General features: G+C 43.7%; 1 protein-coding gene across 3 annotated transcripts; it reads right to left on the minus strand.

Annotated features, from left to right (window-relative positions):
- Window positions 1–627: 627 nt before the first annotated feature.
- On the minus strand, window positions 628–23153 carry LOC132586478 (sulfotransferase 2B1-like). 3 transcript variants are annotated; one of them, XM_060258572.1, is made up of 7 exons: window positions 23141–23153; window positions 19736–19881; window positions 17282–17490; window positions 15501–15627; window positions 14600–14694; window positions 1637–1817; window positions 628–864 (listed from the first exon to the last, which is right to left on the minus strand). In XM_060258572.1, exons 2-7 carry the CDS (start codon window positions 19872–19874, stop codon window positions 755–757), a joined length of 861 nt encoding a protein of 286 aa, XP_060114555.1. In that variant the 5' UTR covers window positions 19875–19881; window positions 23141–23153; the 3' UTR covers window positions 628–754. The 3 variants fall into 3 exon arrangements, with proteins under 3 accessions (XP_060114555.1, XP_060114554.1, XP_060114553.1); XM_060258571.1 differs by lacking the exon at window positions 1637–1817 and adding an exon at window positions 13717–13897; XM_060258570.1 differs by lacking the exons at window positions 628–864; window positions 1637–1817 and adding exons at window positions 11932–13094; window positions 13717–13897.
- Window positions 23154–23874: the final 721 nt, after the last annotated feature.

Consider the following 23874-nt stretch of genomic DNA (forward strand, 5'->3'; position numbering starts at 1 on the left):
ACATGGGGAGGGGAGCCAAACGAGGTATCTCACGCAGGCCAGTGGGAACACACATCCATGAAATGCAGCTGATGGCTCTGTATTGTTCTGTGTCAATATGCAGAAAGTAACCTACTGAACGGGTGATGTCACTTCCAGTTACATCAGGGGTGTGGCCTAATCTGCAAATGAGTTCCTGCTGGGCTTTTTCTACCAAAAAAAAAAAAAAGCCCTGAGAACAAGAAAAAAAACTTTTGAAAACCTCATCCCGAAACAAGGAGCAGTTGATTTGGGTAATAACATACAGGATTTTGATAAAGGAGCACATAACAGAAAGCGGCAGAAAGAAACAGAAATACAGGCTCAGGTGGAAGGGAGTTTGGAAAATGAGAATATTGTTGGCCTTGAAATTGGTTGCAGCGTAACTGAGTTTCCTTCTCAAAAAGAAACAGAAAAGTATGTTACCAATGGTCACATCTCATTGCCTCAACTAAAGCATTCCCAAAAGACATCAGCCATCAAACTTTTCTACAAAACATACTGAAATTCCCAAATGCCAATGGAGAACAACATGGAGAACAACATGGCTACATCAGGGGATGTGACTTTATATGCAAATGAGCTCCTGCTAGAATTCCATCCCTGATCCAATCACATCTGCAAGATCAAGAATTCCATATTTAACTGGATTTGGTTTCTTGGCAGAAGGAATTTGGCCAAGCTGAGCCTACAAGTGTGAAGATGCTATCCATGGCAAGGAACAATTGGGTATTCTTCAATCCCATGGGAAGGCCACACTGATATCCTGCATCTTCTCCCGATAAACACGGTCAAAGTGTTCTTCTTGCTTTGGGGTCAGGTGATTCTTCCAGTCCTCACAAATTCCTGAAAGAACACAACAGGGATCAGTGATCCGAGGGTTTTGTGTGTCTGTGATGGTGGTGTAGCGTTATTTCCATGGGCACTTTTGTAATGGTACAGTATGTGAAACTCATTCTCCTTCTGGGTCATCGATGACCTACTCAGGTCTTTCAATAACTGGGGATGGTGGTGGCTGGACGATGCTTTCTGTAAGACTGTCTGAAAATACACATGGACTTGTTCAGCAAAACCTAGCCTGAGTGTTTGTAAAGGGCTGGAGAGATACATGAGAGAGAATGGAATCTAGGCCTGCTTGACTATCCTTGGGTCCTGTCTAACCCAGCTCAGCAATGCCCTGCTCTTCCTCTTTGGTTGATTTCTCACTGTTGGCCCTCAGCATCCATAACCCTACTAAGATGACATAGTTGGCTTAGCTGCTGACTCCAGAGCTTACCAGATGCATGTCTACCCACATACACACACACAAGTTTATGGATCACACAAGGCACCATTAGGAATTAATATAAAGCTGCCTTCTACTGAGTCATTCCATTGGTCTATCCAGATCAGTACTGACAGGCAAAGGCCCTCTTTAAATGCATTATCCAAGCCAAGTCACCCCTTCCTTCTTTCCTTCCTCTCTCCCGTCTGCCTCTCATTCTTGCGGCTCTCAAACATCTGATGTTCATGTCTTGCAGCTCTCAGACTTCTGACTTTTATTCTATGTGGCTCTTTCGTTAAGCAAGTTTGGCCACCCCTATTCTAGAACAAGGCACTCCTTCTATGCCGCTTTCACCTTTCCTCTTGATCTTTCCCTTCTGGTGATCCGTAATGGTATCTGGCAGTATTGTGTGATTGGACATCTTGTTGTCCTTCATGTTCTGGAAAGAGGCATACTCCACCACCGAGTCCATTTGCTGGCTATTGAATTCCTTCCCTATGAAGCGGCAGATCTTCTCCACATAGCCTCTCAGGTCCTAGAGATGTAACAAAAACATACCAATCGCATCAACAGTGTGAATGAGCACACAATGCATGTGAGGAACAGCCTGTGGTCAAGAGAGATGGGAGGTCATTGTGGTCATTTTACAGGATATATCTGGCAACTGACTGGATACGGCAAATGCTGAAAAAGGATCCCAAGTTACAAGAGGAATAGTAGGCTGTAGCCTATTCCCACAGAGGAACTCCACTAGCAGAAAATGGGTAATGATGTTCACCCATTTCTCTCTCACATGGCAGACCTGACTCCCCTCTCATACTGTTTTAAGGGTTCCCTCATTCCCTAGCCTTCAGGAGCAGCTGGGGTAGAGCAAGGCAGAGCAGGAGAGGAAGGTCTGCTCTGCCAACAGCGTGGGGGGGGGGGGGGGAGGTGGCATTCTGAGTTGCTATCTGAGAAAGCAGATTTACCAGACAATCTTTCAATTAAACCTGCCAAGCAGGAAATCTACTGAAGCTCACAGGTGGAGAGCTGGTAGTAGAGATTTGTGAACGCATGCATTGATCCATGAATGAGGACGTCTCTAACGGCCAAACCAGAGAAGAGAGCATCCACAGGTGTGATCCATGGATGTTGTTGCCATTTAAAAGCTAATGAGGCAATTTAAAATGCCATGAGGGCCTGATCACATGTGAAGCTCTTGCTTTCTTCTCCCAGGGCATCTACTCAAAAGACGAAACAGCTGACAGAGGGAATGACCTCTTGTTTGACCCAGAGTCAACTCTTATCTCAGCCATGAGCTTGCTCAAGTGCCCTTTGACCAACTGCTGTTCTCCTAACCTCATCCACTCCATTTACAACTAGGGTGGAGCAATTGTATCACCTGCGTAGAAAAGCTCTCTTGAATAATCCTGTTTTGCATAGTTTGTGAAAAGCCAGAAGCATAGGAGGCTTCCCAGGCAGGCCTTCCTTAAGGTGGAATGTGTACAGGTAGTTGTTGATTTTGTACGCTTGCAGGTGGACACCTGCAGAAGACCTTGCTCAGATGAGCAAAGCTGTCATGGCACTGTATAGGATTTTACTTTCAGTGTGCAGAACAGGGGGCGCCTCATGGCATGGATCTAGCAACAGAGGCTCAGGGGTGGGATAGCCAACCTCCAGGTGAGGCCTGGAGATCTCCCAGAATCACAACTGATTTCCAGACTACAGAGATTAGTTTCCCCAAAGAAAATGGCTACTAGAGAGTGAACTCCATGGCATCATACCCCCTCCAAGAGCTCCCTCCCCTCCCTAAACCCTGCCACCCTCCACACATTTCCCAGCTCAGCAGCCCCACTTAGGAGTCACCTCGTTTCCAAAGAAGAGAGAGGAGCTGTGCCTTTGGAGGGAAGGCAAAAATTCCAGTACGTACTCTCCAGCATTTCAGGGACAAATGAAGACACACTTGTAACACTTTGATTCAAGAGTCACTGTCCAAACCCTCCTCCTGTCCTGACTGGCTTATGAATTCTCTGCTCGATAGGTTGCAGTCCAGTCTTTTCACTGAAGGTTGTTTGTTCTTTCGTTTAAATATCAACCAAAAATGTAACCCTGTGAATCAAAGAACCCCTGAACCCATGTTCCCTCTAAGCTGAGTTAGTGTGAGCTAGCTCACAGTATTTTAACCTCTGGCTCACACATTTTTGTCTCACATAGGGAAGGAGGGCCCCAGAGAACACCAATTTATGCAGTAGCCACATTGCTCACTAACAACTTGAATGCCAGTAGCTTATGAAATAGAATTTTTGCTCATAAGACTCCACAACTTAGATGGAGCATTGCCCCTGACCCCCATCAAGGGTTAATGCAAATGATATTTGGCTTCTTCCACCCGTGAGTTGTTTCTAATTAGTCTCCTGGCCTACACTGCCCTAATCATCTTCAAAACCAGAACTGGAAATGTGGTAATTAGCTTCTTCTGAGACCCATAGGATGGGAGGGATGATGAGGTAATTTTCTAGACTACAGGGTTTCAGCAAGAGTATGTGCTGATTGGATGTCACCATCACATGATTCTGTTTGGTCAAAAAACTATAATTGAGCCATGGGGGAAGGGGCTAAGTTGGATTCTGATGGACCAGAGGCCTGGACTATGATATGCTTACATTGCAATAGACAACAACACAATGAGCTATATAGTCTTTGACTCTTGTGTTAAACAATTTTATTTGGTAATATATGGTAATTATATCCAATACTAATAAAATAAGTAATATACATTTACTACCTTCCCCATACATTACGCTTTTCCCTCCTCCCCTCCCCCCAAATCTTGACTTCCGCCAGTGCCAATTACCTAAAATTCTAATATCAAAAGGTATCTTTAATCTTATAAAATAAAAAAGAAAGAATATATATATATATATAATTTTGCAGAGAAAATAGAAAAAAAACCCACAGTTCTTATACGTTATAAGTCCCACCCAGTTATTATAGTTCATCTGCTTTCTTCTTCTAAAAACCTAAGTGGTATTCTCAAAAATCACCCAATGTCCTTTTACTTTCCATTCTTTTTCTATATATCTTCTGAATTTATCCCAATCCATTTTAAATCCCTCTAAATTATAGTCTTTCAAGATTCTTGTAAGTTTATCCATTTTACTCCATGACATAACTTTTACAATCCAGTCCCATTTTTCTGGTATTTTATCTTGCTTCCATAATTGTGCATATAATGTCCTAGCAGCTGAAAGCAAGTACCAAATTACAGTTCTATCTTCTTTTGGAAATTTCTCAATTTGTAATCCCAATAGGAAAGTCTCTGGAGTTCTCTTAAATTCATATCCCAAGATTCTAGAAATATCATGTTGAATCATTTGTCAAAACTGTTTCGCTCTTTCACAAGTCCACCACATATGGTAGAAAGAACCTTCATGCTTTTTACATTTCCAACATCTATCTGGCATCTTATTGTTCATTTTTGCTAACTTTTTAGGAGTCATATACCACCTGTACATCATTTTATAACAGTTTTCTTTGATACTATAACATGTCGAGATTTTCATAGAGTTCTTCCACAAATATTCCCATGTTTCCATCTGTATTTCTTTATTAACATTAATTGCCCATTTTATCATTTGAGATTTTACTACTTCATCTTCAGTAGACCATTTCAGTAATAGTTTATATAGTTTTGAAATCAACTTTTCATTATCTCCAAGCAGAACTTTTTCCAATTCGATTTGCTCTTTTCTTATTCCTTCACTTTTAATATCGCTTTCCACCAGGTTCTTAATTTGTTGAATTTGAAACCAATCATATTTATTATTTAATTCTTCCATCTTTGGTTCAATTTTACCACCTTGAATTTTCAGTATTTGACCATATGATAACCACTTTCCTTCACCTTCAGCATATATTTTTATTACTTCCATTGGCACTATCCACAACGGCTTTCTCTCATCTCCATATTTTTTGTATTTCAACCATGTATTTAACAAATTTCTCCTTATATAATGGTGAGAGAAAAGGCCGTCCATTTTAATGCCCTTTTAATTTCTTTCTTGAGTTCCTTCATTCTTTTCATCAGCCTTGCTTCCATAGCCTCTAACTGCTCCTGCATCTTTTCCATTGAAGTGCCCCTTGTACGTATTGGCTTGTGATCTGACATTAAAAAATACTCGAAAATTTTATCTCGGCAAATTGAAAACTATGTATCAGATTTAAAAGAGCAAGACTTGCCCTTTCCAATGAGCCTAAAATCGCCACTCCTGGGGCCCCCCAAGCCGAGATATTAATATTTCAATTTTTTAAAAAATCCAAAATGGTGGTCACGACTTTTCTTACCCCTTTTTTCAAAATTTTTACTTTCTTTTCAGGCCTTTATAATTGCTTTCAACAATACTGTCCAATAGTGTTTGCTTTATAATGTCCAAATGTGCCAATTCCATAGGGTTGCCAAGTCCAATTTAAGAAATGTCTGGGGACTTTGGGGGTGGAGCCAGGAGACTTTGGGGGTGGAGCCAGGAGCAAGGAAGTGACATCACTTCCAAGTCAAAGGTCAAGTGATGTCACTTCCTGAGCTTCACTCCTCTATATCACTTCCAGCACACTGCATCAAACCCCACATCTAAAACCCTTCACGGGGGTTTAGGAATCCTAATTTCTACATCACTTAAATTGAATGTGTCCATCTAAAAAATTCAAACCCATGGGCAATGGCTATCCTCCTACACTTCAAAATGGGGTCTCTTCTAATACTAAATGTATATATCCCTCCCCAGCAAAAATGATCAGATATAGCAAGGTGCTGTAATTAATCTGAATTTTTTATTGAAGAACTTTTATTAGATACTCCAGCACACCTGATTCTAAAGGGGGGGGGGAGAGACTTTAGTGCTAGACTCAGTTCAAATGATAAGATTCTAATTGACAAATTTGGATGAAAGCTTGCTAAATAATGTCACTTAATTCAAAACAGATATGGGCTTCCCCCTTAAACAGTGGAAGCCATTCCCAACCTAGTAAGACTTAGTTACTGCTGTCTTCTCAGGTCAAACACAATTACAAGGCTAAGTAGCTCTATCATACCTATGGTAATTCTGTGGTCAGGTATTTCTCAGTTGCATTCCCTTTGCCACAAAAAAGAATTTGTAGCTCTTTATGCTTCAGGAACTTGGCAATTTGGAAGCTTAAGATAATTCACACCAGAGAAAATTCTTATATGCACACTAGAGCATATTATGTCCTCCTCTATGTCTAGCAATTGGGAGTGGAGGTTTGCATATATCACCCCTACCAAAAATCCTAATAAGCAGCTCTGGTTACCATCATGTAATAGAATAGCTCTAGGGTTGCCAGGACCTGTCACTGACCAGAGGCAGGAGTAGGGTTGCCAGCTCCAGGTTGGGGTATTCCTGGAGACTTGGAGGTGGAGCCTGGGGAGGACACAGAACTCAGGGGGTTACAATGCTCCCAAAGGCCACCCTCCAAAGCATCCATTTTCTCCAGTAGAAATTGACTTTGTAATCTGGAGATATGCCATAATTCCAGGAAATACTTTCAAGTATCAGTTATTCGTCTTTCCATTTAGTGGGATTAGAAAAGAACACAATATCAAAACAATATCTGCAGTACTGCATTTAGAACACCTGAGACTCAGAAGCAATGTTCCCTCTAAGCTGTAGGGTCATGTGAGCAAAAAATCTACTTTGTGAGCTACTGGCATTGAAGTCATGAGCTCCTGCATAAATTAGTTTCATGTGGGGCCATTTTTCCTGAGCTAAGACAAAAATGTGTGAGCTGGAGACTAAAAACTGAACTAGCTCACACTAACTCAGCTTAGAGGAAACATTGCTCAAAAATATGTTTAAATGTCATCTAGAACCAACATATTCATAATGCAATAAACTATATTGCTTCTTTTTCACAAAAAATACAATTCCTGTCAAACTATCTGATCTTTACCTGGAAAATCCCTCCCCCCAGTTGTTATAGGATTGGTTTGTTTGGTGTGTTTGTTGTGATAAAAAAACCCTGCTATATCTTAAGGGGGGGGAAGGAGAGCAAGATAATTAACTTAGCTAAACAATGCTAGCAAAAAAAAAAAAATAGGTTAGTTTTAACACCCATTTTCTCAAGTGAAAATGACTTCTGTAATCTGGAAATGAGTTGAATAAGTATGCTTGCACATGAAAAAATATACCTTGAATTAAACTTTGTTGGTCTTAAAGGTGCCACTGGGTTCAAAGTTTTAGCAAGGTTTTAAAAATTAAGACAAATTTCTTCAGAATGTTCCAGACACCCGGGCCAGCATATACTAAAGTTAAGCTGAACATGGGGTAGCCAAAGGCAATAAAAGCAGAGGAGGCAATAAATCAGATAAGACAATGAAAAAATAAACAGTCTCCACAAGAACACAAGGCTGGGACTGCGCTTAGCCCAGCCCGGCTGAAAAGCACATAAAACGAAAACTTAAGCACTCTAAACCAATACCTTAAATCATTGTAGAAAGCACCTTAGTCACAGAGCAAAACAGCGTCAGAAGACTACTCCTTGCCTGCACACCCACCCACTGCAATTCCTGTTCTGGAAGAGAGGCTTTTCTTCTTAAAAGCAAAGCAACCCCAAAAGTTCTCAATAAGTATTCTACTGCAAAGTTCTGCAGAAGTTGCTGCTGACAGGTTGAGGGCAAGGCAGTTTATCAGTTCATGCATCATTCAAAATCTCATCAAGAACACCTCATGCCTTTCTGTTCTGTAGTGAAGGCACAGGGCAGGTTTGTGTGAGGAGAAAATGTTTGCTAGATCTCCCCTCTCTCGGTGCCTGGAAGGAATGTTTATTTACACACCAACCACCGTTTGAGCAATGAGATCTACAAATCGCGCAGGCTCTACAAATCTTCCTTACTAACAGGACAGGACAGACACCCCCCCTCCCTTCCCTTCTTTTTAGGCTCTTTCTTAACATGCCTGGGTGATGACTGGACTCCAGTGCCGAGCCTTCAGTGGGTGCAGGGAATCAGGCAGGCTCTTTCCAGGAGAGTGGCATGAAATTGGCGCCGTTCCCCCCCCCCCCGCTTCTGGACTTTTGAAGAGCGGGGGAGGAGGCTATAAATTCTGGAGTCCCCCGCCAGGGCGGGGGGGTTGGGAAGCCTACAATTCCACCAATTTTTAAAGTTCCAAACAAATATTTTAATTTTGCCCTTCCTTTAATGGCCGCCGATGTTTTTCTATGGTTTTTCAGTCCTAGAATAGGCTGGCTGACTTGCAATTTGACCTTCTTCCAATGGTTACTTCCTGCTTTACTTGCCTCCAAGTCCCATTCTCACTGGTAATCAAATCACACGATGCTACAAAGCATCACTTCCTGTGGAATTGTACTGACCAGCAATGCTGTGATGATGGGGGTGTTTTTCAGAAACCTCTGTTCTTTAATATTAAATAGTCCCAAATTCACCCCTCCTCCTCTTCTTTATATAAGCATAATATAGTCCTTTTGCCACCTTTTAGTTATTTTTATAAATCCTTATTTTAGTCCTGGAGTGAAAGATAAAAATCAATACCTTCAGCAGCCGCTATCCAAGTAGACACCATCCTAATAGTAATCCAGATGTTATTTGTAGTATAGAGGTGCTGGATCCTGGTGAGTTTAAGTCAATTTAATGACTCTGGAGGCCCTCTGCAGACGATGTAACGCACTCGTCGCCGGAGATCCTTCAAAGCTTCAAAGGAGCCCCCTCCGGAGCTCCCTTTCCACCAAAGTTAATCTCCTCCAAGTTTCCCCAAGCGTGTCTTGGACTATTCTCTAGATGAGAAAAGTTGGTAGTAGGCTTTGGATTGCCTTCTCTACCCCCACACAGAGGTTCCAGCTGCCTCCCTTATGAGAAGCAGTTCAGCTCTCCATTTTCCAGCCCCCGGAAGTCTATAGTCTTTGACTCTTGAACGTAAAGTTTGTGTCATTTAACAAAGGGCTTGAAAACATGTTTGATAGTTTATTGAGTTTTCTTGTTTTTCTTGCAAGGTGATTTTAGAGTGTTGCGTTGCCCGTGGATTAAACAGTTTGTTCTAAAAGATATTAAATAGAGCTTTATATACAAGGTTTGGCTACTTGTGTACACCAGCTCTGGGAATCCACGGGGTTCAGCCATCAACTTCTTGACAAACCTTGTTAAACTAGATGGGTGTTTTTCCTCTTTGTTCTGGCTGGGAAAGCTGAAGTGCATGAACTTCCTGGCCATGTTCTGTACAACTGCTTGCAAATGACCTTTCCCTGTGACCCTGAAGAGCCGCCAGGCATGTTCACACTACGTTAAATAATGCATTTTGCACCTGGATTTTTGCTATTCTTACACAGTAAAAATCCAGTTACAAAATGCATTATTTAGTGTGAATGCACCCACTGGCAGTTAAAGCACACAATGAAGACCTTGACAGGCTAACGATCTGACTCTGAATAAGGAAGCTTTGGGGGTTTTGAAATGGATGCAGATTTGATCAAAAACCAGCCACATAATATTTCAGTCTAACAGGGTGCTTGGCTGCTAACCTGAAAGTCGCTGTTCTTTAATGGAAGAACTTTAAACTTCAGTGTCAAAATCAGTTGGAGCCACTGAGCTTTTACTTCTGTTGCCCACCCCCACTTTTTCAAAGGGAAGCACAAGGGGTGGGATAAGCCTATTCAGGCTCAGCGCAGGAGATTTAACCAATCGGGAGGCAGCTGGCCAGCCAGGTAAGGCAGCAGCCGCCATTCGCTGATCAGTCTCTGCCAGTGCGAGCTCCCCATCCGCCTGCCCTCTTGCTAAGACCATGTGAGATTAGCTAGTCACCTGTGCTGGGGCTGAGCAGGAATTTTTTGGGCCTCACTCAGATTGGCCGGAGAGAGTGCCTTTTCTTGCCTGTTCTACATGGTCAGAGAGTAGGGTTGCCAAATCCAATTCAAGAAATATCTGGGGACTTTGGGGGTGGAGCCAGGAGACATTAGGGGTGGAGCCAAGATCAAGGCTGTGACAAGCATAATGGAACTCTCGAGGGAGTTCTGGCCATCACATTTAAAGGGACAGCACACCTTTTCAATTCCTTCCTTCCATAGGAAATAATGAAGGATAGGGGCACCTTCTTTTGGGGCTCATAGAATTGGACCTCCTGGTACAATCATTTTGAAACTTGGGGGGTATTTTGGGGAGAGGCACTAGATGCTATACTGAAAATTTGGTGTCTCTACCTAAAAAAACAGCCCTCCTCCAGAGCCCCAGATACCCGCAGATCAATTCTCCATGATTTTCTATGGGAATAAATCTCCATAGGGAATAATAGATTCTCAGCAGACATTTCCCTCCTCTCCCCCCGCTTTCTGACGACCCTGAAGCAGGGAGAGGGCCTCCAAACTGGGGGATCCCCTGCCCCCACCTGGTGATTGGCAACCCTATCAGAGAGGGTGAAGCAAAAATAGGCCTGGTGTCACTGGTTAGGCCCTAACTGGGAAGGCTGGAAAAGCACAGGTTAAAAGGATTTTGAACTGGCAAGCACCCCGAGATATCAGCGATGGAGAAGTACTCAGTTGGGGTACCTAGAGGCTTGGCAGTCCGGGTGGCTTGGTTGGGGGCCTCTTTGGGGTTGGGGGAGCATATGACCAGCCTTAAAGCTTCGCAGTTATGGGTCAGGGGTATACGCTCCCATCCCCTCTACACTCTGACGTGGGGCCGTAATGGGTAGGGTCGGGGGCTGGCCGTGAGATGGGTTTGCCCTGTTAGGAAGCTTGCTTTGCAAGCTCAGTGCAACCCGTGCTTTATGAGATATGGAATGGTGCAGATCAGCTTTTTTGTAAAGTCCCAGTTTAACCCATAACATGTGTAGTGTTTCATTTGAGGGGTGGGTGGGCAAATGGCTAGCTTAGAAGTTATTGAGGAACTTTCTGAGGACCAAACTGTGATGCCATCTATAAGGCTCCAACCTATGCACATTGCGGCTATTTAAAAGGATATGGTTGGTCAACCTTTAGCTAACCTAAAGTTAGCTGTAGTGGATGGCTGTACTGACCCTATTAGCATCTGCCTAGCAGGGGTATGAGGGGGGCAGTGGTCCAGTTTCTACCCAAAGTGCCGGTCTCAAAAGGACTGTAATGTACTGAGTGACGAGACGTGTTGAAGGCAACATGCTTTATTGGCGAGTACATCACAGGCAAGGCAATGCAGGTCGGGTCCCGATTATATACATACCCCGGAACAACCCTCCGTCTGGCCAGGGCCAATCCTGGCCAGTTAAACTTCCCGCCACAGATCTTGATTCGTGGAGCGTATTTGTGAGCTACATCTGGGGACCAGTGGACTTCCACTGGTCACCTCTGTAACATTCTCTGTGATGTAACTTCAGGACTGAATTGCAAGACACAACAAGGACCAAATGCTAATTTGTCTCTTCATGTCTGAACTTCTGATGGCTTCTTCCAGCCTGCCTTTTCACCTCCCTGCCATGAACTGAGCCAAGCTTTTGGAGTTCCAGTCCTAAACAGGGGGGGAAATAGTTGAACACTGCAGTGGGCTCTTCTTCATGATATGTCTGAAACAAGATGGTCAGATCATGTTGAAAGTGTATAGCCTTTTGCGCTCATCTGCCTGGAATTAAATTAGCACTCCAAGACCTCCTAGAACTTAATTTGACATCCAAAACAAGAAATGAATCCAAGGAGTTTTATTCTGTGTGACATCTTTTGCTAATGTCAGCTGCGTGGTACTAAATATTAGCTCACAGAGACAACTGCAAGTCAGAAATGCCACACTGGATGTCAAAGCAGAAAACATTGAAACACTCCTCATAGGTCTCATATGAAACTTCAGAACAACTGGAAATGAAGCCAAAACATTTCAAAACAACTGGAATGAAGCCAAAATTGTTGCATCGACCCTTAAGATAACGGTATAAAATGTTCAGTCTCTCCTACTAGACCTTGACAACTTCATGCATTTGTCAGAGTCAGTTGAACAATGTTAATTCATGCCTTTTAATGTTAATTCTTGTATTCCAACATGCATAACAAGCAAAAATGAGCAAATATTCAATACTCAGCTTTGCAAGGTGCTGTTCAGACATATGAACTCATTATACATGTGTATTTCAGTACTTGTGTAAAATGTAACATATGCTTTGTAAAATGGCAATATATATTTCAATAAAATTGTTTTTAAAAAAAAAAGAAGAAAAAGAAAGAGCAGGGAATTTTACCTACTTCCTATGGGCAGTAGCTCAGTGACATAAAGGTGACTAGAAATGACAGCCTTTGAAAGGAAGTCGTTTGTCAACCAAACACACAGACACAAGACTCCTGAGAGTGGCATAAGGATAACCAGGGCTTTTTTTGTAGCAGGAACTCCTTTGCAAATTAAGCCTGGAGTTTACAGTAGGTCTTGTGCTAGGAGCCCTGTAAACTCTTGGAGGATTGGCTACATCAGGGGTGTGTGGCCTAATATGCAAAGGAGTTCCTGCTACAAAAGAAGCCCTGGGATAAACTTTTAAAAAAGTGATTTCTGGCACTCAGGTTGGAGTACCTTTTAACTTTGCATGGCTCTTTGCTGCATAGACCATGACATTATTGTTCAATCATCCAATCACATCTGCAAGATCAAGAATTCCATATTTGACATGATTTGGTTTCTCAGCCGAAGGAATTTGCCCAAGCTGAGCCTACAAGTGTGAAGATGCTATACAAGGCAAGGAACAATCGGGTACTCTTCAATCCCATGGGAAGGCCACACTGATATCCTGCATCTTCTCCCAATAGACATGGTCAAAGTGTTCTTCTTGCGTTGGTGTCAGGTGATTCTTCCAGTCCTCACAGATTCCTGAAACAACATATCGGGGATCAGAGGGATTTCTGTGTGTGTGATGATGGTGTAGTGTCATGGGTGCTTTTGTAATGGCACAGTATGTGAAACTCATTCTCCTTCTGAGTCATCGATGGTATCGTCAGGTCATTCAATAACTGGGGATGGTGGTGGCTGGACTGCGCCTTCAGGAAGACTGTCTGAAAATGTGCATGGACTTGTTCAGCAAAACCCAGCCTGAATATTTGTAAAGGACTGGAGAGATATGAGAGAGATGGGAATCTAGACTTGCTTGAACATCTGTAGCTAGGGGTCTTGGAGGGAGGGGGCCATGGCGGAGTGAGCTGTGGGGGTGACAGCAGGAAGCTGGAGAGGCTGGGAGCCTCCCCACTTGTGTGATTTAAATTGCACAGGAGGAGCACGCAGGAGCAGCTGCCGCAGTGCCACCCTTCCTGCATGATTTAATTCAGCTGATCAAATTGTGCGGGAGGCTGGCAGCTGCTCCTGCCGCCCCTCCCATACAATTCAGATCCTGCTGATCAACTGGTTGGTGGGCCATGTCATGTTTCTGATACATAAGTAAACATATTCATGCAAGATCACATTCTGGAATGAGGCACTCATTCTATGCTGATTTCACCTTTCCTCATGATCTGTCCCTTCTGGTGATCTATGATGGTATCTGGTAGTATTGTGAAATTGGACATCTTGTTGTCCTTCATGTTCTGGAAAGAGGCATATTCCACCACCGAGTCAATTTGCTGACTATTGAGCTCCTTCCCTATGAAGCAGCAGATCTTCTCCACACTGCCTCTCAAGTCCTTGAGATGGAACAAAAACATACCAATCACACCAACACTGCGAATGAGCACACAATACATATGAGGATCAGCCCATGATCAAAAGGGATGGTAGGTCATTGAGGACATTTTACAGGATATATCTGGCAATTGATTGGATACACCAAATGCTGAAAAAGGATCCCAAGTTACAAGAGGAATAGTGGGTTGTCACCTATTCCCACAGAGGAATCCCACCAGCAGAAGGTGAGTGATGATGTTCACCCATTCATCCCTCGCAGGGCAAACTTCTGACTCCCCTCTCATGCTGTTCTTAAGGGTTCCCTGTCCTTCAGGAGCAGCTTGGTGGGGAGGGGGGCGGAGGCTACAGCAAGCGAGAGCAGGAGGGGTAGGCCTCTTCTGCCAACAGCAAGCCCTTCCATCAGGGGGGAAATTCTGTAGGATTTAAGTTGCTATCTGAGAAAGCAGATTTGCCAGTCTTTCAATTAAACCTGCCAAGCAGGATGTTTACTGAAGCTCACTTAGGTGGAGCTGGGTGAATTGTGTGCATGTGTGAATGTAGCTGGGCTTGGACAACCTTTCAATTAAATTAGCCAAGCAGGATGTTTTAATGAAACTCTCTTAGGTTCATTGTTCATCTTTTGTTCATTGTTGGAGTATCTTCCCAGATATTCAAAATCACCCTCCAGAGCTAAGTGAATTGTGTACATGAATGTAACTTACCTGCTTCAGCTCTTCATAAGTGACCAAGAAGAAGTTGTCACTGTCCTTCAGCGTCATCCAGCCTTTCACATGGTCAAACCAGGAACTGTAAATCACTGAATGGCAAACAAGGAGAGAGAATTAAAAACTTAAAGTGGGAAGGGGGATTTCCTGGGGTAGGACTGCCAAGCCCCGGATCCGGGCAGGGAATCCCCCGTCTGGGAGGTTCCCAACCTGCTGGCTCACATTGGGCTGATGGGGGGAACCTCCCCCTACATTGCTGGCATGATGATGTCACCCAGAAGTGATGTCATCAAAATGGCGGTGCCGGTGCGAGGCTGCTCTAGGCATTTCCAGGAAAACTCTATGGTTTTCCCGGATGCTCTAGCCATTTGGGAGGGAAAACTCTTCTTGGTGACGTCATTGTGCCGGGAAGTGGGGGACTTGGCAACCCTATCCTGGGGAAATGTGGCAGAAAGGAGTTCTGGAACCTCTTAGTGCAGGGGTGGCCAACGGTAGCTCTCCAGATGTTTTTTGTCTACAACTCCCATCACCCCAGCTAGCATGGCCAATGGCTGGGGCTGATGGGAGTTGTAGGCAAAAAAAATCTGGAAAGCTACTGTTGGCCACCGCTGTTTAGTGAGAAAAAAATCTCAAAACATGTTTAAAAGTTCATGAGGGGCACCCGTGTGTTTCCCCATTTCCCTCTTGAGAACTCCGGCACCTCTTTTTTTCAGAAAAAAAGGCCTGGTTTACAACATCTGTGTATGAGTCATGACAGTATATGAGAAATGATGGCAAGCAGGCCTCTGCTCCTGCCTCCAAGAGAGGTGCCCAGTGGTTAGAGTATTGAATATGTACTTAATGCATGGCTGTTGCATTTCCAGTTGAAAGATTTTGGAGGATGGGCCTATTGCCATACCATTGCCTTCCAGGAACTCCTCTAGGAATTCTTCTAAGGTTCCAGAATCCTTTAATGTTTTCATAATTTTGGAAAAATGGTATAATGAGACCAACACATCCTTTGGATAGCGCATAGTGAAGATAATCTGTGGGAGAGACAGAAGCATCAATGCAGAACAGCAACAAGATGTAAAAGTATTGCATTTAGAGAAGGGCTACGTTTTTGGGGTTTTTTTAACAAATAGTCTGCAAAACTAGTTTTCAAAAGCAAACCCTGAAATTCTAGGAATACCTCTGAACACTGATATTTTTTCCTTTTGTTTTTAATTTTTTTAAAGGGGGGAGCAGGCATATTAAGGATAGGAACAGAGAATCAGTGCTCAAGCATGAACTAGGGCCAAAGTAAGATTCGTCCTGAGAATACAATGGAAGCATGAATTTTTCATACCTCCACAAAATCACCATAATGCACAAGACTTCCCTTGATGTCCTAAATAGAGATACACCCTTCAAAGCGCAGACTTCAGTGGTCTTAGAATGGTTTATCCGTGTTTAGTATTGCACTGTTAGTGTACAAAATAGCACCTTTCTTGCACATGTCCTGCATTATTAATCAAACCTTTCATCTATCAAGGTCCAGTACTTTCTATTCAGACTGGCAGAGAGAATCAAACCTTTCATCTATCATGGTCAGTACTTTCTATTCAGACTGGCAGAGACTTTCCAGAGATTCAGAAAGAGGTCTTTCCTTCATTGATCACCTGAGCCTCTTTAACTGGATATGTGGGGATTGAGCCTGTGACTTTCTGCACGCCAAGCTGATACTCAGTCAATGAGCAATGCTAAGTCAATGAACCATGGTCCCTCCTCATCTACACATAACTTTTGACACACTGGCTTTGATCTGGCACTGATTGATAAATTCTGGACCATTTTGGTGAGGCATACAAAAAGACTCATGATGCAACACGTATGACCTTGACCAGACATAAGGCTGTATTATAATAGGCCTCAATTACATCTCTTAGCCTTTGTCACTTTATTAAACAACTTTCTTTCTGGTCCAGCATTGCTTCATTGCTTTATTGTATTTTGTAATATGAGTCTGCATGTGTGTATATTTGTTTGACCTCTGAAAAAGACCATTTTAGCTCAAAACGCATCAAGTCAAGTTGTTGTTGTATGATTTTACTAAGCAAGGAGGCTAATGATGGGGTCTTAAATACTTTTAACTTTCTGTAATAAATTAGGGTTGCTAAGTCCCCTGCAGCCTCCAGTGGGGGACTTTCCTCGCACGCGCTTTGTGCACGCAGCACGATGATGTCAGCCACAAGTGATGTCATCATGCTGGTGATGTCGTGTGCCAGTTGCTCTAGGCATTTCCGGGAAAACTCTATGGTTTTCCCCAGATGCTCTAGCATTTTGGGAGGGAAAAGCTCTATAATACCTGTACCATAGAGTTTACCCTCCCAAATTGCTAGAGCGTCCAGGAAAACCATAGAGTTTTTCTGGAAACGCTTGATCTCACTTGTGGGTGTTGTCATGCTGGTGATGTGGGGGGAGGTTTCCCCCACCAGCCCAATGTGGGCCGGTGGGCTGGGAACCTCCCAGGCTGGAGAACCCCCACCCAGCCTGGGGGCTTGGCAGCCCTATAATAAACACATGTATTTTTGGTTAGGGTTTCATTTTAAATTCTGCTTTTAATTTTTGGTCCTTACTGTATATTAACCTTTAGGTTCTTGATTCCCTCCTCATCTATGCATACTGCAGAATTTCCCATTTCTGTTGTTCCTCTGTTACCTTGGCTTTGGAATGAATGAAAGACTTGGGGAAAAGCTGGAATGGCAGATGAGAAGCCAGAAGCCTGGGTGGAGGATATTTCAAAGCACACTCCATGCCACTATCAGTTTCAATCCAAGGCACCCGTTCCCACACTGGCACACTGTTGACCCATGTGGGGTCCCCACTACGATGGATCAAGCTCAAGATCTGCGACATCCAGTTGGTACCTAGAAAAGAGTTCACCTGTCATTAGGATGCCTCTTCAATACATCACCAGTTTCTGCAAAAGCCTCATGTTAAAGAGTGAGTCATATGATAGTGGCCCAAGGGCCAACCCCTCTGCAATATATCAACTTGTGAACATGATCGTTTGCTGATAAAGAGGGAAGAGGGACAAGGGTTCTATCTAGCATTTCCAGCCCTTCACTGGCAATCTCTGGGAGCATTTTGGGGGTGGAACCTGAGCATGATGACATCCGGGATTGTCAGGTGCCATCTTTGCTTCAGCAGGAGTGAAAATGGGGTGAGGACACTGTCCTAACTATAACTTTGACTTTTACTCAGAAGTGACATGACAATGCTGCATTAATTTTTTGATTTTTATGGTGAATGCAATTGAGATTTGAGTAGGCTTTCCAATCCCCAGGTCCCAGCAGGGGTTCTTCCGCTTTCGCAGGCTCCTTCCCGCCCCCAGTCAGCTGGCTGGTGGGGGGAAGCCTGGCACTGAGAGGACCATGTGCCTTTCCACCTCCAGAGGCTTCAGCCTCCGATTGAAAGACTTCCTCTTGGGATGGTGTGTCTGTGTTACGTTGAAGAAGTTGGCAGCAACTTGTGAGTAGAGAGGCCAATCCCTCGCTTCAGGGTCGTCAGAAAGCGGGGGGAGGGGAGGGAAATGTCTGCTGGGAATCTATTATTCCCTATGGAGATTTATTCCCATAGAAAATCATGGAGAATTGATCTGCGAGTATCTGGGGCTCTGGGGGGGGCTGTTTTGGGGGGTAGAGGCACCAAAATTTCAGTATAGCATCTAGTGCCTCTCCCCAAAATACCCCCCAAGTTTGAAAATGATTGTACCAAGGGGTCCAATTCTATGAGCCCCAAAAGAAGGTGCCCCTATTCTTCGTTATTTCCTATGGAAGGAAGATATTTAAAAAGGTGTGCTGTCCCTTTAAATGTGATGGCCAGAACTCCCTTGGAGTTCAATTATGCTTGTCACACCCTTGTTCCTGGCTCCGTGCCCAATGTCTCCTGGCTCCACCCCCAAAGACCCCAGATATTTCTTGAATTGGACTTGGCAACCCTAGATTTGAGGCATTCTTAGAGGATTGTGACTGCACCTCAGTTCAGAACCAGAAGTGATGTCCTGGCATCACAGGATGTTGTTTCTCCCCACCCACCCCCATTCCTGCTCCTCCTGAAGAACCTGGGTGAGGCTGGAAAGGTGAGACAGAATGCATCTGCTGCCCTTGGGCAAATGGAAATCTTAGTGCTGTCCCTTCCAGTTGAGCACCGGGAAGTAACATCACAGCATCCACAATCTTCTAGGAATTCCACTTCCATCTACTAAATTAATCTCCTTCCCCTGCCCCCTTATAATGTCGAAGCTAATTTATAATGATCTTTCAAGTTTTCCAAGGCAAGAGACAGACAGAGGTAGTTTTGCAATTTTGCCTGCCTCTATATAGCAACGTGAACTTCCTTGGTGGTCTCCCATCCAAGATCTTAACCAGGGCTGACCCTGCTTAGCTTCTGAGATGTGAGAAGATCAGGGTAACCTGGGCTATTTTATCATTTTAAAAATGAAGGCTCCACAGGTTTCCTGTCTCATTACCAGATCTGATTTCTCCACGCCTACCATCTCTCTGCTTATCACACCTAATCCAAGCATGTCTGCTATTGTCATTTAATTGCTATTAACATTTGCCTGCTATTGTTATTCCAGAACTGAAATCACTCTGCTCTCTAAGATATAAGGACTGATGGGCTCACATTCTAACTGTATCTGAAGAAGTGAGCAGTGACTCATGAAGAAGAAAAAGAAGAACTGCAGATTTATACCCCGCCCTTCCCTCTGAATCTCAGAGTGGCTTACAATCTCCTATATCTTCTCCCCCCACAACAGACACCCTGTGAGGTGGGTGGGGCTGAGAGGGCTCTCACAGCAGCTGCCCTTTCAAGGACAACCTCTGCCAGAGCTATGGCTGACCCAAGGCCATTCCAGCAGCTGCAAGTGGAGGAGTGGGGAATCAAACCCGGTTCTCCCAGATAAGAGTCGGCACACTTAACCTCTACACCAAACTGGCTCTACACCAAACTGGCTCTGGTATGAAAGCTCATATCCTGTCCCAAGTTTTGTTAGTCTTTCAGGTACTACAGGACTCTTGTTCTTTTCTACTGCTCCAAGACCTGGTTCCCATCTGTACACAATGATGCTCTCATACAAAGCTCTTCTGCTGCCCATTTTTTCCCTACCTGATTTAGGGTAAGTGACATTAATGATATCATCATCCAGGATTTGGAATTCGTTTTCTACATAGCTGAGTCCTTCCTCAGAGTAGCCAAATGTGGGGAAAAGAACCCCCTTGTGGGACAAGTATTCATCTGACGTCATTGAAAACCTGTAAAAACAAACAGATGAGCAAAATGTTGCATTCTTCTGGCTTTTTAAAGGAAAAATATTGGATTGTATATTTTGCTGTAAGTTTAAGTTTATTAGATTTATATCCCGCCCTCCCCGCCAAGGCAGGCTCAGGGCAGCTCACAACCAAAAAAATCACAATAGCAATTTAGCCAACAATTACACTAAACAATTTCAACAGATCAGCCATTAATTAAAACAATCTAAAACAATTTAAAACATATGGTGCTAATAGCATAATATTATAACATTCTGCAGTATGCATGTAGCTTGAAATGTCTGAGTGCCATAAAAGGTTCCAACATATCTTATGAAACCAACATGTCCATGTCCTGAGACTTTCTAGGGTGGTTCCTTTCCTATTTCACTGAAGCAACAAAAGGGGAAATTGTGGCACCATAAGGGTTCTACAACATAGCTGGGGCTTGGTGGCAGAACTTTTGCTCAACAAACAAAAGGTCCCAAGTTCAGGGGTTTTTTTGTAGCAGGAACTCCTTTGCATATTTGGCCACACACCCCTGATGTAGCCAGTCCTCTTGGAGCTTACAGTAGGCCCTGTAAGCTGGAGAAGGAACTGGATCAGAGGAAGGTTCACCACCTGGCAGCCAAACGCAGGACAGCTTTGCTGCTCTTCAGGTCCTACGAAGAAGCAGAGAGGAGGTCAAGCAACCAAACTAGCAAGACGACGGTCCTCTGCCTCAAAAGGAGGAAAAGGCAAGACTTTTTTTGTAGCAGGCATTCCTTTCCGTATTAGGCCACACCCCCTGATACAGCCAATCCTCCAAGAGCTTACAATAGGCCCTGTAAGAAGAGCCCTGTAAGTTCTTGGAGGATTGGCTACATCAAGGGTGTGCAGCCTAATATGCAAAGGAGTTCCTGATACATAAAAAGTCCTGCCCAGGTTCAATCCCTGACATCACCAGTTTAAAAGATTAGGGGGTGGGTAATGTGCACAAACAACTTCTCCCTGAGATCCTGGCGAGCTATTGACTGTTAAAGAAGATTATGAGACACAACAGACCTCTGATCTGACTTCAGATATGACAGCTTCAGATTTTTAGAAAGGGACACAAATATGATCTCAAAAATCAGTCAGAGAACATTTCAATGTAATGAGATGTTTCAGTGCTGACCTGGAAGGGCCCATGGCTGAGAGGTAGAGCATCTGCTTCACATGCAGAAGGACCCAGGTTCAATCCCTTGTATCTCCAGTTAAAACATCTGGCAGTAGGTGATGTAAAAAAACTCTGGAGAGCCACTGCCAGACTGAGTAGACGGCACTGAGTTCGATGAACCACAACTCTGATTCAGCACAAGGCAGATTCGTGTGTTCAAAGTCACTAATCTCTAGCAGAAGAACTTCAGATTTCAGTGTCAAACGGCTGGCTTAGAATTCATTGAGGAAGTCTTTAATGGCCAAACCAGAGAAGAGAGCATCCACAGGTTTGATCCTTGGATGTTGTTGCCATTTAAAGGCTAACGAGGCAATTTTAAAATCCCAGGAGGGCCTGATTGCATATGACGCTCTTGCGTTCTTCCCCCCAGGGCATCTACTCAAAAGACGAAAGAGCTGCCGGAGGGAGTGACCTCTTGTTTGGCCCAGAGTCAACTCTTATCTCAGCCATGAGCTTGCTCAAATGCCCTTTGACCAACTGCTGTTCTCCTAACATCCACCTTGTTTAAAATTAGGGTTGCCAACACTCGGTTGGAAATTTCCTGAAGATTTGAGGATGGAGCATGAAAAGGATGTAGTTTGGGAAGGAGAGGAAGGCCACCAAGATTGGGATGCCGGAGGGTCCACCATCTGATCCTGCCATTTTCTCCAGAACTGATCACTACAGTCTGGAGATCACTTGTAATTCTAGGAGAACTCCAGGCCCCGCCTAGAAGGTGCCAACCCTATTTGTAAGAACATAAGAGAAGCCATGTTAGATCAAGTCCAACGGCCCATCCAGTCCAACACTCTGTGTCACACAGGGACCAAAACCCAGGTGCCATCCGTAGCTTGCCTAAAACATTTGTTGTCTAAGAAACTTTTGGATTGTGCCTGTGAGGTTGTGTGAACGTTTTGAAAATGTTTTCCATACACGCTGTTATTATGGTTAGCTATTATTCTGTGTTGTTATCTATCATCATTGTTTTTAAATGTTCTGCAAGCTAGAACGCCCTCCACAGTAGAACTTGTCAGTATAATGCATTTGCATCAAAGTAATTTTGAGCACTTGAAGTCTTTGGGCAATGTGTAATAGGATTGTCATTATATTGCACATTAAGAAACATGTGAGCATTGCCCATTTTTATTTATATTGTTAATATTTAGTGATGTTTTTCATTTGGACTCAAGGTGGACAACACAGCGATAGTCAATACAATCAACAAGATGGCACATGTACTAAACAATACAGTAGGATAAGTGTTGTAGAGCTAATAAGAAGTCTAAAAAACCAGAACTGAAACAAAACAGTATTAATATATGACCCATAAAATGATGCAGAACTTTCATTGTAGATAATTAGTTTCAGCAAGCTAAACACAGAAGTGTAGACCACAGTAGTCCACAATAACTTATCCAAGTAACTTTGTGACTCTTTTACTGATTGATTGATTGATTGATTGATTGATTTGATTATTAGCCCGCCCTTCCCGTAGAGCAGGCTCAGGGCGAGTTACATCATAAAAACAATCAACAGTAAAAAAAATTAAAATATATAAAATATAAAATTACAGAGTAACAATAGTTACTAAAATGGCAAATTCTGCCTAAAATGGCAGATTTTAGTGCAGTGCAATTGTATCGCCTGCATAGAAAAGCTCTCTTGAATAATCCTGTTTTTCATAGTTTGTGAAAAGCCAGGAGCATAGGAGGCTTCCAAGGCCCCTCAGGCAGGCCTTCCTTAAGGTGGAATGTGTACAGGTAGTTGTTGATTTTGTACGCTTGCAGGTGGACACCTGCAGAAGACCTTGCTCAGATGAGCAAAGCTGTCATGGCACTGTATAGGATTTTACTTTCAGTGTGCAGAACAGGGGGCGCCTCATGGCATGGATCTAGCAACAGGGGCTCAGGGGTGGGATCGCCAGCCTCCAGGTGAGGCCTGGAGATCTCCCAGAATCACAACTACAGACTACAAAGATCAGTTTCTCCAGAGAAAATGGCTACTAGAGAGTGAACTCCAGGGCATCATACCCCCTCCAAGAGCTCCCTCCCCTCCCTAAACCCTGCCACCCCCAAAAGGCTCTACCTTCAAAATCTCCACGAATTTCCCAGCTCAGCAGCCCCACTTAGGAGTCGCCTCGTTTTCAAAGAAGAGAGAGGAGCTGTGCCTTTGGAGGGAAGGCAAAAATTCCAGTACGTACTCTCCAGCGTTTCAGGGACAAATGAAGACACACTTGTAACACTTTGATTCAAGAGTCACTGTCCAAATCTTCCTCCTGTCCTGACTGGCTTATGAATTCTCTGCTCAATAGGTTGCAGTCCAGTCTTTTCACTGAAGGTTGTTTGTTCTATCGGTTAAATATTAAACAGAAATGTAACCCTGTGAATCAAAGAACCCCTGAACCCATGTTCCCTCTAAGCTGAGTTAGTGTGAGCTAGCTCACAGTATTTTAGCCTCTGGCTCACACATTTTTCTCACCTCAGGAAGGATAGCCCCAGAGTACACTAATTTATGCAGTAGCCAAATTGCTTACTAACAACTTTAATGCCAGTAGCTCATGAAGTAGACTTTTTGCTCACAAGTCTCCACCGCTTAGATGGAGCATTGCCCCTGACCCCCCGCAAATGAATTCCAGCAGGAGCAAATGATATTTGGCTTCTTCCACCCGTGGGGTATTTCTTATTGGTCTCTTGGCCTCCACTGCCCTTATCATCTTAAAGGCCAGAACTGGAAATGCAGTAATTAGCTTCTCCCGAGAACCTGTGACCCATAGGATAGGAGGGATGATGAGGTGATTTTCTAGAGGGTTCCAGCAAGAA

The sequence above is a fragment of the Heteronotia binoei genome, chromosome 17 (genome assembly GCF_032191835.1).
Source record: "Heteronotia binoei isolate CCM8104 ecotype False Entrance Well chromosome 17, APGP_CSIRO_Hbin_v1, whole genome shotgun sequence".
NCBI lineage: Eukaryota > Metazoa > Chordata > Lepidosauria > Squamata > Gekkonidae > Heteronotia > Heteronotia binoei.